The 18,119-nt window shown below is 34.0% G+C and overlaps 1 protein-coding gene across 1 annotated transcript; it reads right to left on the bottom strand.

Moving 5' to 3' along the window:
- Positions 1 to 141: 141 nt before the first annotated feature.
- LOC122275649 (membrane protein PM19L-like) lies at positions 142 to 1,290 on the bottom strand. The gene is made up of 3 exons (XM_043084792.1): positions 890 to 1,290; positions 616 to 790; positions 142 to 316 (listed from the first exon to the last, which is right to left on the bottom strand). The coding sequence occupies exons 1-3, from the start codon at positions 1,020 to 1,022 to the stop codon at positions 295 to 297; spliced, it is 330 nt and encodes a 109-aa protein (XP_042940726.1). The 5' UTR covers positions 1,023 to 1,290; the 3' UTR covers positions 142 to 294.
- Between the last annotated feature and the right edge of the window lie 16,829 nt (positions 1,291 to 18,119).

Below are 18,119 nucleotides of genomic sequence, written 5' to 3'. Positions count from 1 at the left end.
ACTGCAACCGATTACAATGGAGCACGAACAATTAATTAGAACTCCATTTTTCTGTCGCAGACTTGTTGAAGCATGGTTGCAGATGTTAAGAAATAATAATAATTAGTGTTTTGTGATGCTTGTGATTGATATGACAATGGCTTGGTCAAAAGTCAATTTCTGTGCTTAATTCCTACAATGCGTTGTGAGGAAATACATCTAATTCCAAGCAGGTAAATAGTTGAACTAACTTGCGTACAATAGGCTCTTCAATTTGTGAAACTAGAGGGAACAGCTGTGTCGCTGACAGGATGATTAGGAATGATTCCATCGTTCTCTGCAAGAACAAATGAAAGGAAGTTTCCACAAAATGGATATTGCAAGTGCAGTGATTACACACCCACACACATTTCTATCAGGAAAAGAAAAAAAAGGAAATCTGGGTTTTGGTCTAACCAGGCGAGCATTTTTTATGTGGAGCTCAATCTCTTTGCAGGAAAATTTGTACACATTGTTTTACAGATTAGGACCAAAAGCAACATATTTCTGATCCGTTTTTCATTTCTATTTGGAGATACAGAGGGAAAAAATGGAGATATAGAGAGAAAAAAATGGTAGTTTGTGGTAATAACTTACCCCAAGCAACAATAGCCTTCAGCAGTCCAAGAAGGGACATGGTTGAGTCCGGATATTGCTGATGCAACACCAACAACTCCGGCTATCAAAGAAAACGTGACAAAGAACCCAATGGCAACATTTCCTATCGGAAAGTATATCGGCAAAAAATGCGCCAGAAGATCAAATCTGGGTCCTGGAGTTCACACAAAAAGCATCATAAGCAAATGCAAGTTGCAAACATATTAACACAAATCATGATAAAGAAATGAGAGGAGATAGGAAATGGTTATACCAATGATGAAGCCATGATCAAATATTACTCTATTCATAGCCCGAGCACCAATTCCCAAATCTACGACGTACATACAAAAATTGACGATCAAAAGGAGCTCGGAGGTAGGTTTCATTTGTTGCTCACCAGCCATATTTGATCAAAATGATGTTTAGGAAGAAAAGCTGTTGCAAGAACTAAGAAGATAGAACTAGGGGGAGTTTTCAGAACCCACAAGAGTGCAGGGCAGGAAAGGCCAGTAGTTGTTGATGCAAGGATGTGTTTCATGCAAGCAATTAGAAGGGGGTCTCTCGCTTCTCTCTCTAGAAAAAAACTCTCCCTTCTCTCTAAACACTCTCCACAGATTCGGCTAGAGGGGGTGGGAGCTTCGGCTTCCTTCCCCCTCCCTCAATCTCTACCCCTCCCTCCCCCTCTAAGTAGGGATTTTCTTATGTGTTTTTTGTTTTTCAGGCCAAATAAGGGAGAATTGCAGATTTGGAAGACTCCGGCAACCACAGACCAGCACGTGCCCCTTAATGGTGTTGCCCAGCCACCGATTTTCAAGACCACTGAATACGGTGCCAAACGGAGCGGCAAATGGCCTGTATGTGCGGGTTGAAAGTTCTCGAAGTTTTGGCGTGTGGCTCTCATGAGCCACCGGGAAGCCTCTGCCGACGCCACAAGCAACTATTCTGGGGCATGTGAGTCAGGGACTTCTAAGATCGGCCGTCAGTTTTCTTCCAGTGTGGTGCGTGTTCTGCATGCGCTACAGTAGCCCCTGGGTGCATTGGTTTTCTGTGTGTAGTGTTCCCATTGTAGTTTATTTCGTGTCCTATCTTTACTTTTCAAAAAATAAAAATCCAAAAATAGTACCTTCAGACCTTAGTCTGAATGGAGTGATCCCCCCCTCCACTTGCGGTGCTTATGGTGGGGTTAGTGCTCCATACTTCGCTTAGTCGGGGTATGGGGATTTGGTAACTCTATCGTGGATAGAGTTGTACTATCTCTTAAACTTAGGTCTTTAGAGATCTGCCGTCTGGACTAGACCATGCCAATCATGGTAGTGTGTTGAGAAGTTATTAACATTTGTAATTGACTTGTTGTTAAATTAAATTTGTATGTCCTCTTTTATAAATAGAATGTGATCCGTTATTAAAAAAAAAAAAAGAAAGAAAGAAAGAAAAAGAATGGGGTCTTATATGTACGTACGTAGCATGGCGTAGGGGTGGGCAGCAGGGCCCTACACCCCGCTACCCCGCCCCCGTTCGCCCCGCCCCTATATATATTATATATATAAACATAAATATTTACATATATACAAAAACATAAATATATGTTTATATATATAAATATAAATATATCTTTATATTTTACAAATTGTGTATATATAAATATATATATTACAATTTGTTAGACTTGTTTATAAAGTATGCCTTAACAAATTTAAAAACTATATAGTTTAAAAACTATATAGTTTAAAACTACTACACTACAACTTACATAAAATATGCACTAGCAAATTTAAAAACTACATAATTTTTAAATTATAGTCATATTTACAAAATTTAAATTTACAACTTGAATCTAAAAATATATATTTTTTTTTATCACTTTTAGATCTAGAAATAATTTTTAAATATAATAACATGTAATTCATATTTAAAGTAAAAATGAAGCGGGGGTGGGATACGGGGAGGGGGCTACCCCGCACTATATGGTAGGACTGTTCTTCTGGGTTTCAGACTGGGAATCCGGGTGTACTCGGCCCAGAACACGGGTTTTAAATCCGGGCCGGATTTTTGCCCAGGTACATCCGGTTATGACATGGTTCGGAACCCGGTTGAATCCGAGTTCCGGGTTGTACCCGTTTATTTATTTATTTTTTTTAATTTTTAATTTTTATTTTACAAAAGCCTATATTATTAATTTCCTTTCAAGCAACATATTTTTCATCTAAAAGCCTATATTCCATTACAAATTTTTCAATACAAAATGTTGCAAAGCTTATTCTTTTATATTAGAAAACTAATTGCCTTTACATTTTTAACTAAATGCATCTAAAATAAATAAATTCAATATTTATCACGTCATGCAAAACATAATGCAATCACTGCTTATTACATTACATTACAAAACAAAAAATTAAAATATATGAAATGAAATTACATATCAAAAGTTTACATAGAGCCACCAATACATAATGCCTACTTCATGCAATCAATGCATTCCTCCACAACTGATACATGTGTAATGAGAACCTCCATTTACATCTTCATTCTCCAATCCACAAAATAGGTGCCTGATAATTTCCCCACAGAATAGGTGCATGCAAGAATTACATTCTTATGACTTGAATTACTTGGCGAGGGGTCTTGGCCCTTGGGTCCTAGTAATAAACGTTAACCAATTGATAGTGATATATCCTTTCCAGCCACACCAAATCAACAGCCAAAACCCAGTCCATCTTAAGTTGTTTTTCTAGTAAGATGCACAAGCTTTACAGTGGGAAAAAAGTATCCCCATTTGATCTCAGAAGGGTTGTACTAGTTTCCAGGCCAAAGAACTTACTTTAAAACCACTCCTAAAGAAATTTAATGCAGGCAATGGGAATCAAACTAGATAAAGTTAGATAATCATATAAAAAAAAATTAAAAAGACAGAGTTAGATATATATATATATATATTTATAAGTAAAAAACAGAGTTAGATATATAATAAACTCAGTTAGATAGATATTAAAAAAATATTTCCGGCCCTCAGAAGCTAGCAAGGTTCTCAATATATATTGTTCTGAGATCTCCCAAAATCAACAAACAGGGAACAAATAAAGTAAGCAAAATATATACCACATGTTAAGATGCAAGCCAATAAATGTTGCATAATCGTGCTTGTTATTGTGCAAGTAAGATATTATAGTAATGAAAATCTCCTTGCAGGACCCAACACCTTTCTTTTTCAGTAATAAAAATTTGAATACAAGGCACTCATAAAAAAATATTAAAAAGGCAAATGGTGCATGCAAGTAGGCAGGATGTATACTAGAAAACACCTAACTAGAAAGAGAAAAAGATACAAGAAAATCATTGAAATTAAACCCATTAAAGCCACTATTGCTGAACCAAACATCATGTAATATATTTATTGAAAATAAGTACTCTAAAAACCATGGACTATGGATACTTCCAGTGGATAATAGTGTACACTGTCTTAGTTTAATATAGAAAAACATCCAAATGTAAGGGTCACTTAACAATTTACAAACTGGAAGAATTGCAACTGAGTTTAATCAAACATCTGAAAAAAAGTAAGTGTTGAATCATTCATGAAAGCGAGCTATCTTGTATATTTTCAGTAAAAGGATTGGGTAGGTGAAAAAAGTACCCCCCTTTGGATGAGGCATCTCGTTGGCCTTAAAATTTCAAAAAGGAAAATCAAAACCATATTCTCAACAAATAACAAATCCCAAAAAAATTTAGCAAAGCATGGCAAAATGCAATTTCTATAAACCAGCTTTTGATCTGTTTGGTGTCATATCTTGATGCACATAGAAAATAGAAGCAATGAATCAAATAACAGTACAATGATGTTATTTAGCAAAGCATAGAAAATATATTTATTGGTACATCATAAGTGAAAAGGGGAAAAAAAAGGCATGGATTAGTATTCAACTAATAGAAACCCTAGCTCTCTTCACATGGGTTTGTTGTGAAATCTCGTGATCTCCATTTCTCATTGTTTTTAGAATTTTAAATAGCAACAAACCCATTCTTTAGATCTAAACCCATTCTTCCAAATAATAATAACCCATTACCCACGGCTCTAGCATTTTACAACTAACAGAATACTCCTCAAACAAATCTACATAAAAATACTCCTCAAACATTCAAACATTCTCATAAAAAAAAAAAAAAAACCCCAAAATCAACAAATAGAGAACACAACAGAGGGAAGAAGGAAAACATACCCAAACGGAAAAATGTATAATCCCTTGGATCCAAAAGAACTTCCACTGTTTGGCATCACAGATAGCAAAGTCAAAGATAGAGCAGATATCAAAGTCAAATATGACAAACAAATTAGGTACAATTTGTTGCTTCAAATAAATAGAGATGACAAATTACCGGAGCAGGGTAAAAAAACACGAGAACATTTTAAGTGCCTTCTTGACAGCTCTTCTAAGCATTGGAGCTCCAAAATATTGCCATTCAAAGGGCCTAAGCATGGCGACAGCTTGCTGAAATTTTAGAAGAGTTTGTTGAGAGAGAGAGAGAGAGAGAGAGAGAGAGAGAGAGAGAGAGAGGAACTGGGGGAGGGAGGCGAAGACTTCGTAGAGTAGAGAGAGAGAGAGAGATCTGAAAGGGAGGGGGGCGGCGGCTAGAGAATTAGGTTATCTTTTCACTTTATAAAACTCGAGTCTCGGATTTAAAATCCGGTACCTGGGCCGGATTAATCCGATTTTTCAAATCTAGATTCTGGCTTGGATTTGACCTAGGCCGAAAATCGAAACCGGAACCGGATTTCGGGCCGGTTTATTCGGCCCGGATGAACAGTCCTACCGTATGGTGCGGGTAGCACCCCTAATATGGCGTGAAGGTTTTGGTTCTCTTGCGGCGTCTTGCCCTAACTGCAATACTGTGTCTACAAAGGGTGCAGTGGGGTTGTAAAAGTTTGTACTGTTAATTACTTGTTCTTGGGAAGGAAGTGATATTCTTTGCCGGTCCTAAAGGAGGTTATGTGTGCGTTGCATTTATGTCAATTATCGGCTTTGCCATTTGCAGAAAGACAGAAAAAAGAAAAAAACAAAAAGTTTTTAGAGAAATACTCATGTATGTTCTCTTTAAAAAAAATCAGAGTTTCAGTTTTATACTCTCTACCTAAGCATGTTTATTCTCTTCTTAAATATTAAATGTATCACTTGCATGCTCATGACAATTGCAAGCACCGATCATTAATCGTAGTGAGATTTGAATATTTGAAATACTATTAAATATTTAATAAATATGTTTTGAGAAATAATATTTACAATTTTAAAATATATAAATATCATGTAAAAAATAATTAAATATGAGACATATATAAAAAAGTTATTTTTTTAACCATAGACTTTATATTTTTTAAAGGGAGTATACGAAACTTGCACATTTTAAGACTATCTAACATTACATTTTAAAATATTGATCTTCTTTGAGGTCAGTTTTTCTAAATTCTTACAAAATTTCTTGTCCCTAAATTTCAAAATCAAACTAGTTAATTACATCTTTAAATAACCTTAAAAAAATACTATTTCAACTTTTTAATAATTCTCATTGGTTCTCTAATTTTTCTAAAACATGAAAAAAGAAAAAGAAACCAAACAAAGCATTGGTTAAAAAAAAAAAAAAAAAATCGGCATTGGTTTGCAAGTTTAGGGACACATATAAAAAAGCCATCATAGTGTAGGACACCAAAACGGTAATGCATTTCATACCTTGACCATCTTGTTCGCGTTCATTGACCGAATACGACTTTATCTTTAACATTTTGCACCAGTTATCTAAATTAAATTCTGCTTGGCCACTGAGAATTCTCAAATGAGAATTTTGAATTTTAAGATTAAATATTAAAATATTATATTTTAATATTATTATTATTTTAGGATTTGAAAAAGTTAAATTATTTATTATATTTTGTATGGAGATTTGAAAAAGTTATAATGATGAGATGATAATTTTATGTTTAATATAAAAAATTTCAATGGCCAAACAGTACTTAAAATTTCTTCCAACTTCTCATTCTCCATGCCTGGCATGAATCCTTGTTGCAATTAAGATAAGAAGAGATAAAATATTTTATTAAAAATAAAATAAAATATTATTATAATATAATTTTTTAATAATAATATTTTTTTTTTTTAGATTTGAAAAGATTAAATTGTTTATTATATTTTATATAAAAAATTGAGAAAATTGTAATGATTAGATCAAATGAGATAGTTTGGTTTTGTGTAACCAAACTAGTCTAGAAAAATTCTATTTATCATCATCTCCTATATCACACATCAATATATGATTTAATATTTTTGTTTTTCTATTTAATTAAACACACATGATATATTGATGTGTAAATATATCTGTTTAAATAAAAATATAAAAATGATAAATCGGATATTAATGTATAATGTATGAATGATAAATAACATTTCTCATTGATTTAATCCACTCCAAACAAGGAGCAGTTGGTTATTGCTTTCAATTGATTTGTAGGACATGGTTATCGATCAGAATGCTTATGGAGTTTAGAAGAAGAGAAGTTTGGAAGGGGTGATAGAGAAGGATCCTGGTGGAAAGAAAAAAAAAAGAAAAAAAAAAAGAGAAAGAAACATGTGCTTACTGATGTGAGCAACTAGATTTTATTGGTAGACGTTGCCAACCCCAATGAATATACTTAGTTGGAACTGTAGAGGGTTTAGGAACCCTTGTACAATTCTTGAACTTCACTTGTTAGTGAAGAAAAAGAACCCAAATATAGTCTTCTTCATAAAGACTAAATGCAGAAAGGAGAAGGTTAAAAGGATTAGAAATAAAATGAAGTTTGATTGCAGCTTTGTGGTTGATTGTATTGGTAGAAGTGCTGGCATTGCTATACTATGGAAGAATGAAATTCAGGCTAAGTTGGCTTCTTATTCACAAGGCCACATTTCTTTAACTGTTGTAGTTTTTGATACAAACCAGAAGTTGTTGGTGTCTGGCTTTTATGGGAATCTAATTGCAGCAATGAGAGTGGACAATTGGGAAATATTGAGACAATTAAAACCTTCCATGCATGTTCCATGGCTATGCATGAAAGATTTTAATGAAATAATTGCACAAGATGAGAAGTTAGGGGCAGCTAGCAGGCCTTACAGACAAATGGAAGAGTTTAGAGAAATATTGGAAGACTGTGGTTTATATGATCCAGGTTACATGGGTTCAAAACTTACATGGAGCAATAAAAGAGATGTGAGGAATTTCACAAGAGAAAGATTGGATAGGGCAGTTGGGAATAGGGCATGGATCGGATTATGAATTTTGATAATTTAGATATTCACATTCTTCCTGTTTTAAAGTCTGACCATAGCCGATTGTTTATTTCCTGTTATATGAATAATAGACCAGTTAGCAAGAGAAAGAGATTATTTAGATATGAAGCTAAATGGCTGAGACAAGAGGATTGTTCTAAGTTTGTTAAAGAGGCTTGGAATTATAGTGTGTTTGGAAGAGCTGATAAGGTGCTTATTAAGAAAGAGTTGGACAGATGACAGACTCAACTTATCAGGTGGAGTAAGGGTTTTTATAATAACAGGAAAATGATTATTGAACAAAAAAGAGAGATGATTAAATAATTACAAAGGTTGAACCAAGGTGACTTTAATGACACTATAAAGGACTTATAGAAGGAAGTGGATGATTTTTTGGAAGATGAAGATCTCAAATGGTGCTTAAGAGCAAAAATGAAGTGGTTGAGAGAGGGTGATAGAAACACAAGATTTTTTCATCTTTGTGCAAACTAGAGGAAGCAAACCAACACTATTTCATTTATATCTAATGGAGAAGGGGGCTGGGCAAAAGATCAAGAAGAAGTTAGTTTTCTTTTCCAACAATATTGTCAAGATTTGTTCTCTACTTCTCAACCTATTGGTATAGCAGAATGTTTAGAACAACTTGATGGAAAAGTAACAGAGAATATGAATAGATCTTTCCTTAAGGAATTCACACATGAGAAGATTAAAGCGGGTGTATTTGAAGTGAATCCCGTAAGTTCCCCTGGGCCAGATGGCTTTCTAGATATATTGAATTCTAGTAGTGGTTTTGAGGAACTAAATGATACTTTTATTACTTTGATCCCAAAGAAGCAAAAGCCTAAATTGGTTAATGAGTATAGACCAATCAGTCTATGCAATGTATCCTATAAAATATTAGCTAAAGTGTTAGCTAATAGGCTAAAGCTTATATTACTAGATCTGATTGCCCCTACTCAACGTGTCTTCATTCCAAGCAAGCTCATTTAAGATAATATTATAGTTGCCTATGAAGTTTTGCATACCATGCAAACTTGATTGAAAGGTAGAAAGGGAGGTTATATGGCTCTTAAACTAGATATGAGTAAGGCATATGATAGAGTGGAATGACCTTTCTTGGAAGCAGTAATGGTGAAATTGGGATTTGACAGGAGGTGCATTAATCTTATAATGCAATGTGTAAGCAAAGTTAACTATTTTATTCTCATAAATAGTATTCCACAAAAGAAGTTTAGACTATCAAGATGGATTAGACAAGGGGATCCTTTTTCCCCTTATCTATTTATACTTTGCTTTGAAGTTCTAAGTTCAATATTGAATTCTGCAGAGGAGAAGAAGTGGATCTCAAGAATTTCAATTGCAAGAGGAGCTTTAACTATTAACCATCTCTTTTTTGCAGATGAAAGCCTTATTTTCTGTAAGGCCAACTCAATTGAATAGAGTAATCTCTTTCATTTACTAAAATCTCATGAGGCTGCTTCAAGACAAAGACTCAACTTGGAAAAGGCATCTAACGTTTTTAGCAGAAATACAAGACAAGAAGCAAAAGAGATTATATTGGCCATTGTAGGGGTTAGTGCTGCTATATCATATGAAAACTATCTGGGTTTGCCTTCTTATGTTGGTAGAAACAGGTCTAAAGTACTCAATCCAATCCTTTACAAAGTAAGGGAGAGAATTAGCAATTGGAAGCACAAATTTTTGTCCCCAGCTGGTAAGGAAATTCTTCTCAAAGCAATAACACAGTCTATACCTACTTATAGCATGGGTTTAATTAAGATTCCTAAGCTAATTCTAAAGGAGATCAATGGTATCATGCAAAACTTTAGGTGGGTACAAGGAGTAGAAAAAACTAAGATATATTGGTTGAGTTGGCAACAATTTGGAGAGTCAAAAAAGACAGGTGGGTTGGGATTTCAAGAGCTTGAGAATTTCAACTTAGCATTATTAGCTAAGCAAGGTTGGAGACTTGTTCAAAAACCAAATTCTCTTGCTGCTTAGGTTCTCAAATTAAAGTATTATCCAACGACTAATTTTCTTAGTTAAAAAAAAGGAAAGCATGGCTCCTTCATCTAGAAGAGCATAGTGGCAGCAAATTCTTTGTTAAATGAGGGGCTTATATGGAAAGTAGGGAATGAAAAAGATGCTAAGATATGGAAGGACAGGTGGACCAACTTTTTTCAAGATTCAGTCATCAGTTAGCATGTTAGAAGAAGAAGCAAATACAAGGTCTTGGAATCTAACTTTGTTGAGAGATTTGTTTTCTAAACTTGAGGTTAACACTATCTCAAAAATACATGTTAGTGCATGTAATAGTCAGGACAGGTTGGCTTGGAGGTGTACTGCAGATGAAAAATTTTCAGTCAAGAGTGCATATCATTTACAATGTGAGTTAGTGGAAAGGAAGAAGGGGCAATCATTTGAAGTTAATTCTCCCTATGCTATCTGGCCAAAGATTTGGAAGCTGGATGTCACTAATGCAGTTGAAAATTTTATGTGGAAAGCAAGTTTGAAGTCATTGCCTACCAAGCTTAATCTCTTTAAAAGGAAGGTGGTAGACTCTACAAACTGTCCTATTTGCTTGAGTGACTCAGAATATGCTATTCATGCCATATGGAGTTCTCAAGCAGCTTAGGATGTGTGGGCCGTTCAAGTCTAGGAAGCTACAGAAGGGTTGGTTGGAGGTGTCTTCTTTCCGTACTTTACTTGATTTGTTCTTTTCCTCTTTGACAAATGAAGAATTAGTTGAGAATGCGATAATCTCTCATCTAATTTGGAAGAGGAGGAATTGTTTTGTGTTTGATGGGAAGTTAAGGTTAGGTTTGGCCATCAAGACAAAACACAAAATTCTCATATCATCTAATCTCATCATTATAACTTTTTTAAATTTCTACACAAAACATAATAAATAATTTAACTTTTTCAAATCCAAATTCAATTTTTTCAAATACCAAAATAATATTAAAAAAATAATATTTAAACTTTCATCTATAACTAACAATTCTCGGCTCACTTACCTTAATTTACAGAGCTGGCTATTTAGTCTAGACACATAGTGGAGGAATTTTTAGCTGCAAGACAAGAGCCTCAAAATAGATTAGTTACTGTTGTAGAATCAGATCGAGCTTGAGAATGTCATCCTCTTCATACTTTTAAGCTCAATTGGGATGCTACCAACGATAGTGTCAACTGTTTGGTAGGAATAGGGGTAATAGTAAGAGACCATAAGGGTCATGTGGTTCCTACTCTCAGGTCCTTAAGGGTGTCCTTTCCAAATACAAAGTTGGGTGAATGTATGGCACTACTCAAAGCTATTGTGTTTTGTAAGGAACTTGGTTGACAATAGGTTATATTGGAGGGTAACGGACTTTAAGTTGTAAATGATACTAAAAGCAATGTGGATAAGTGGTCGACTGAAAGCATGATTATTAGAGACGTGAAGGAGTGTTAGCCATGTCCCTAGAAAGTTAAATATTATAGCTAATGTGTTAGCCAAAGATGCTTTACTACTTTCATAGGAGTGTATTGAAGTGGAGGTAGTACCTTCTTGTATTTATACTTTGGTTGTTTGATCATGAATAAGATCAGGTTTTCCTAAAAAAAAAAAAATGATAATCAGTCCCTTGATGGGATTTATTTTTTAATTTTATTTTATATTCCCTTAATGGAATCTCAATTTCAAATCATTGTAAATTTATATTCCCTATGATGTGAATAAATATTGCACACATGAAGTACTATATTTATCAACAAATAATGCTAAATACATTTTTTGGTGTACAAGTTTCACATTCCCTTAAAAGAATAAGACCTACAAATAAAAAAAAGATTTTATTTTTTAAAATGTAGATTTCAGATGTGCCAACTTTTTTAAAATGGAATACTAGAGACTTGAACATCATATGACGGTACAAATAATTTCACTTTACCAATAATACCTTTTGTGTTAATTCTAATCACAATTGTTGAAGTAATATTTTTTAATAATTTAATATATAAAATTAAATATACAGTCACTTTTATATATTCTTTGTACACTTCGTTAATGTGATTGGTTATATTATTTTTTTAATATAAAATTATTGATGAGTTCCATCACATTAATAGAGTGTGCAAGAAATATGCAAAAGTGACTTTATATAATAAAATTGTTTAACTTATTAACCTTTTAAATGAGCATTTATTTGAAATAGAAATGAGAAATGATAGTTGCAATCCTGAATGTGTAAATACTATACAATCACTTTAAGAAAAGTAAATAACTAAGAGACCCATATGAAAAGAAATTAATTTTTTAATAATGGATATAAGTTATCTTCAAAATGATTATATAGTACTTGTACATTCCACGATTGTATATTGTAGCATTAATTAATAAAGGAAGAAAAACAGAATTTTGAATGATGAGTGAATATTTATCAAATACTAAGATTTAATTTAAAAATTTTAAATTAAGGCCTTGTTTATTTTTGTAGATAAGATAAAATTATATGAGTTGATATAAAAGTTAAAAATTAAATAAAATATTGTTAGAATATTTTTTTAATATTATTATTATTTTAAAATTTATAAAAATTAAAATAAATTATAATAATTAAATAAGATAGAATGAGTGATATTGCCAAGAGGAAAATGCTACTATCACGTATATTTCTCACCGAAATCTTCCATCGACTGGCCTCGCTTCTGCCACCTGGAAATATAAATAAAGAAACAAACTGAAAATGTACAACCTCATCTCCCTGAACCGTCGTCTCCCTCGTCTCCCTCAACACGTTGAAAGCTGAAACTGTCAAACCCAAACTGAATCATCTCTCTCATCTCCCTGAACACGCGCACTCATCTTCCTGGAAGTGTCAAATCCAAACTGAAAATCGAACAGGAACCCTCGTCTCCCTGAAAATGTAGAACCCATCTCGTCAAGAACTCAGCCAGATGAACATGTGTCTCTTGGGCAAGTTTTTAGTTTCGGAGTTGTTTTTTTCCTTTTCTTCATTTGCTTACCAAAAGAAAGTTTTATTCTTGAAGTAGTGTGATCTTAATTATGGAATCCAAATTAATGTTTTGGAGAACAAACGTGTTGCATTTACATTTATGGTTTCTACTTCAAATAAAGTCTCTTACTTGATACTCTGGGTGCTGCAAAAATCGCAGAGTATTCTTCTCATAGTTAGATCCCATCCGTTGGTAGCTATGAACTATGCATCTTTATGCTAATTGCTTCTATTTATTTCGTGATGGAAATTTTTGGTTTGCAGAAACATTTCTGGGTCATCCTTAAGGAGATTTTTTGCACCAAAACTGGGGTGGTTTTGGCCGGCGGGAGGCGTTCCAGATCTAGACGATGGTGCCTGAACTAGAGGTCTGCCGGTGAGGACTTCTCAAGACGGCGGGAGAGGCACGATGGGTTGGTTTTCCTTTTTGTTTTTTTTTTGTTTTTAGGTAGCAAGAGTCAGTTTTAGAGGACAGGGACGAATCACGATGGGTCTGTTTTTATATATATATATATATTTTTTAATTCATCTGGCATGCCATGTAAGGTCCATCTCCGTCGGTAAAAATTTTCTGTAGAAAGTTTCTGTGACTGTAGCATGGCCCATTGCCAAAAACCAACTGGCCCAAAATTAATCCTAGTTTAAAATTCAGTTTCGAATCTACTTTTTCCCAACATCTGCGTGCAGCTAGCTAGCTAGCTAGCGTACGTCATGTAAAAATACGTGAACATGAAACACCTAACAACCAACAGCTTGCGCGTAGTACTACTTCAGACAACTCCTCTGAAAACGTATTCCTCAATATCAAATCCCTCAACATCTTCCCTGCATACGTTTCTGATCTCTAGCCTGTTATAAACCCTACACAGTCGGGTGATCATCATCTTCAACTTCATGCGGTTGCTCTCTCTGTTCTTCATCTGACGAGTCGGTGAGGAGCCCATTCCACAGCTCGTATATGTTCGACGCCACAATGTCCCGTGTTCTAATCATCTTCGAATCCTTTATCCCAAGTTTGAGTGGAAATGCTATCTTCAATGTGCTGATATCTTCTCTTATCCGCTCCGCATCCTCTTCGCATTCGTCGAGATCATATTCTAGCGCTAGCACTGACGACTCTCCCACGATCATAATGGCTTCTAAACGCAGAGATATCTCGATCAGTTGATCAAGGAGTCTCTTCCCAACTTGCTCCACGAATAGATTAAGGAGTTCCCCAACTCGGCTTCCTTGGTCCAAAGCAGTGACCGTCCATCCTTTGTTCTTGATCATGACCTCCCGCTTGGATTTTTTCAAATGGCTGACTTCGGCGTCTGCCATTTCCAGGAGAGTCACGATTCTGTCTATCACCATGGAATTATTCCGGCCATTTTCGATAACCCAATTGGATGCTTCAGACTTGAACTCTCCGATCTTTGCTGCAATATCTTCTTGCCATGACATCATGAAAACGAAATCCACGATCAGGTTTGAGAGCTGAATCCCAACTTGAACTGCTTGAACCATCATCCCAATCAAGATCGTTTTTTCTTCGTCAAATTCTTTACAGTCTTTGATCCAATCCCTCAAACCCTTCTTTCTTGAATTTACGTTCATCTTTTGTTTGAACGAGTCGAATTCCTCTGTCTTCCTGTCATCATCCTCAACTCGGCCTTCCAGAATATCTAGAGTTTCCTTCATGGATGCGTCTTCGATCACTGCTCCGTCGCTTTTCTTGCTCTTAATAAGCGAGCTGCCCAGTTCTTCAAGACGCAAGTTGGTCATTTCAAGATCATCGTCGTAGTCGACTTTGTTACCCATAGATGACCTCCAAAGAAAAGATATTACAAAACAACGGAAAAAAAAAAACGGAACGAAGAAAAATTAAGAATGGAATTAAGTACTTCCAGAGATCAGGTGGAAAGATATCGGGAGGTATGGTTTTAGCTATGATCTTGCTTTGAGGGAGATCAGAGCGTCAAATTAAGAATTTATAGGCAAGGGATCTTTTATTTCAGTCAGAGAGTGAAATATGATTGGTCTAAACTGTAGGAGATCAGGATGAATTAATAAACATTGAGTTTTTTTTTTTCCTTTATTTTCTTTAAGCATTTTTTATACATTCTTAAACATTAAAAAAAAATATAAATTAACTAATATTCACTTTCTTAATCATTAATAAAATAAAAAAATTAATAATATATGAGGAAACACATACATAATTTAGTAGACATATTTAGTAGTACTCGTACTACCATTTTCCTAAATTAATTTATACGATGGGTACAAGTGGCCGGGTCGTATTTATAATAATTAATGGTTGTGTAAGAAATTAATCATCACTCATTTTATGTGTCTATTTTTTCTCGATTTAAAACTTATAAGTTGAGACAATTATAAGCTAGGTGGGTCTTTTTCTAGTGATATAATTAAGAGAAATGATAATTATAGTGGTGAATACATAAGTGCTGCTCAATTTCAAAAAAAAAAAAAAAAAAGTAAATAAACACGGTACTCACATTAAAATAAATTAATTTTTTAATAGTGAACTCTACTATTTTTTAAATTGACTGCATGACACTTACATATTCTGTGATTATATATAGCATTATTCATTAATTAATATACTCTGAATTACATACCTCAAATGCAGTTCATATGAATGTTGATCAAGATTATAACTCAAATAGTACATGAATTTTTATCTGCCATTTGAATGAGTGGATTATTTTCCCTGCAATTGCTTGTAATCCTCTAAGCCGTTCAAGGATAGTTTGTAATCCTTTGGATCAGTTGTTGCGTGGGTTCATTTTTTCTTGTAAAACCCAAATTTGTGTTAATTTATTTGTAACTCTCATTGAAGTATTCTCATATATATCCTTCAAGCAGATCTCCATCAGTTGATGAATGTTATAGCATATATTGGTTTCTACAATGAAGAAGCATTTATAATAATAATAATAATAAGAAGAAGATGAAGAGGAAGAGAAGAAGAAGAAGAAGAAAGCACAACACGATTAAATTAATTCAAGTATATATAAATTAAGCGAAATGTAATTAATGTTAAAGAGTACTGTCAAACAGATCATGATAAGATCAAAGAGATCAGGACTTGGAATTTTATTGATGGTGATAATTTTATCGATATTCATGATGATAATACGAGTACTGGCGTAATTCTGAATAAATTGGATTTCATTAAACGTAAATCTGACATTCACGTAAATCTGGACAAAAATCAACTAAAACATACTCGGATAAATTATCAGGATCATCCTTACTCTTCTCCCCATGGAACTGCTCCTTCGCATCATCATCTCCAGCTTCTAATTTCCCTTGATCATCAGTTGCCCGATCTTCAGCACTGCTCACGATCACTACCGGATCCTCTCCATCCTTTTCCTTTCTTTCGGTACCATCAGGTTCTCCAAGATGAGAATCATCGCTGCGATTCCCATGTAAGCCAAACTTCGTTTCCAATTCAATTATCATCTCGTCGAGACGATCCTGTCCGTCCAAGACTTTTCTCAGCTCCTCGCTGAACATCTTCGTATCTATATGCTGGAAATCTTTATGCGGTGATTTACGTATGACCATGAGTTCCATACCTGCTTGAAATTTCCGCAGCAACTCGAGTGTGGCCTTCAGTTCGCGACTTTCTCGACCTTTCCGCAGGGATTCAAGAATGGCCTTCGCTTCCCTATGTTCTTCATCTTTCAGCTGCGATTTAAGTTCTGTGGCGGCCTTCACTTCCGTACCTTCTTGACCTTTCGGTATTGATTCAGTTATTGGCTTCAGTTCCTTCATATTTCCGCCCGTACTGGTATGTTTCTGCTTTGAATCTGATCTGATGAAAATTGCGGGATCTTCGTCTTTGTAACCGTTGTTAGCCATTGATGACCCCTACAAAAACAAATAGAGAAAAACAGAAAGGAAGCTTGAAGAGTGAGAGAGGCTGCTAGGGAAATAGGGTTTCAGAGAGAGAGAGAGAGAGAGAGAACGTCAATTCCTTCGATTTGATTTGGTTTCGCTGTTAGTGCGGAAACTGATCGAGTTTTCTTGAAGGAGATCGGAGACAATTATGGCATTGAAAAAGAACTTGATTGGTTAAGAGAGCAAGAGAAGTTACATATATCCATCTTCTCGTTATTTTTTTTCAGACCAAAATTTTGGTCCCGATACAGTAAATTTCTTTTATTTACTTTTCTTGATGTATTTTTAAAATAGTCATTACCATTTAAAAATATAAATAAAATTCATAATGTTAATAAAAAATATTTACTTAATTATTAAGTAAAATAAAAGAAATAAGGAGAAATGCTCGGCATCCATTATCGGATCCCAAGCATTTCTCATAAAAATAACGATATATAATAGTTTTGCCAAATGTCACCACATCAACACGTACGTTATATATTGTTAATACCTTTCAAATTTAATTAAATTTTTTAAGTTATTATTCTCATTAATTATCATTTTTTTTTCTAGCTGCATGCAAGTGCACGGCTGAGGGGCGGGAGGAGGGAGAGCCCCTGATCTCCCAGCCAATGGATCGAGTTGATGGAGAGCGGCAATTGCGCGAACCATCCATAAGCTAGCTTAATCGGAGTACGTACGTTATTCTTTCAACACTTTTTGAAAAATACTATTATTATTTATTATTTAAGAAATTAATTTTTTAATATATTTCTATTTTATTTAATTTTTTTAAAAGAGTAAACTAACATTTGTACACTATATAATTGTAGATATAATAATTCTCTTTAATTAAAAAAATATACGCGTAGAAATTATTTGATACATTATCTACGTGGGAATGATTTGCATTTACTATAGAAAAAATGAAAACAATTAAAATAGATGTGTTGTGTGGGGATGATAAGTAAACTTATTTTTTTACAAATAATTTCACTATTATTAAAAAACGAATCCTAAATGAAAACAATAATAATACTGGCATAATTTTTTTGAAGTAATGTCATATAGCATATTATATATTGATGCTGCTGTGAGTTTTTTGGACAATATTCAATTAAATGTTTAATAAGTATTATAATATTTACTTCATATATGTATCTCTCTCACTTTAGTCATTCAGATTTGGACAAGACTTTTGATCCATTTTTATATTTTGAAAATGGTCAATCTAGAAATTAAGGATCGATGTATGTAATAATGAAATTGACACTTCTATAAAACTTGCCTACTAATTATCAATTATGAACTTCCCTATGATTCCAAA

This window comes from Carya illinoinensis, chromosome 9 (assembly GCF_018687715.1).
Source record: "Carya illinoinensis cultivar Pawnee chromosome 9, C.illinoinensisPawnee_v1, whole genome shotgun sequence".
NCBI classification, from domain to species: domain Eukaryota; kingdom Viridiplantae; phylum Streptophyta; class Magnoliopsida; order Fagales; family Juglandaceae; genus Carya; species Carya illinoinensis.
This window is presented reverse-complemented; position numbering and strand designations above follow the sequence as displayed.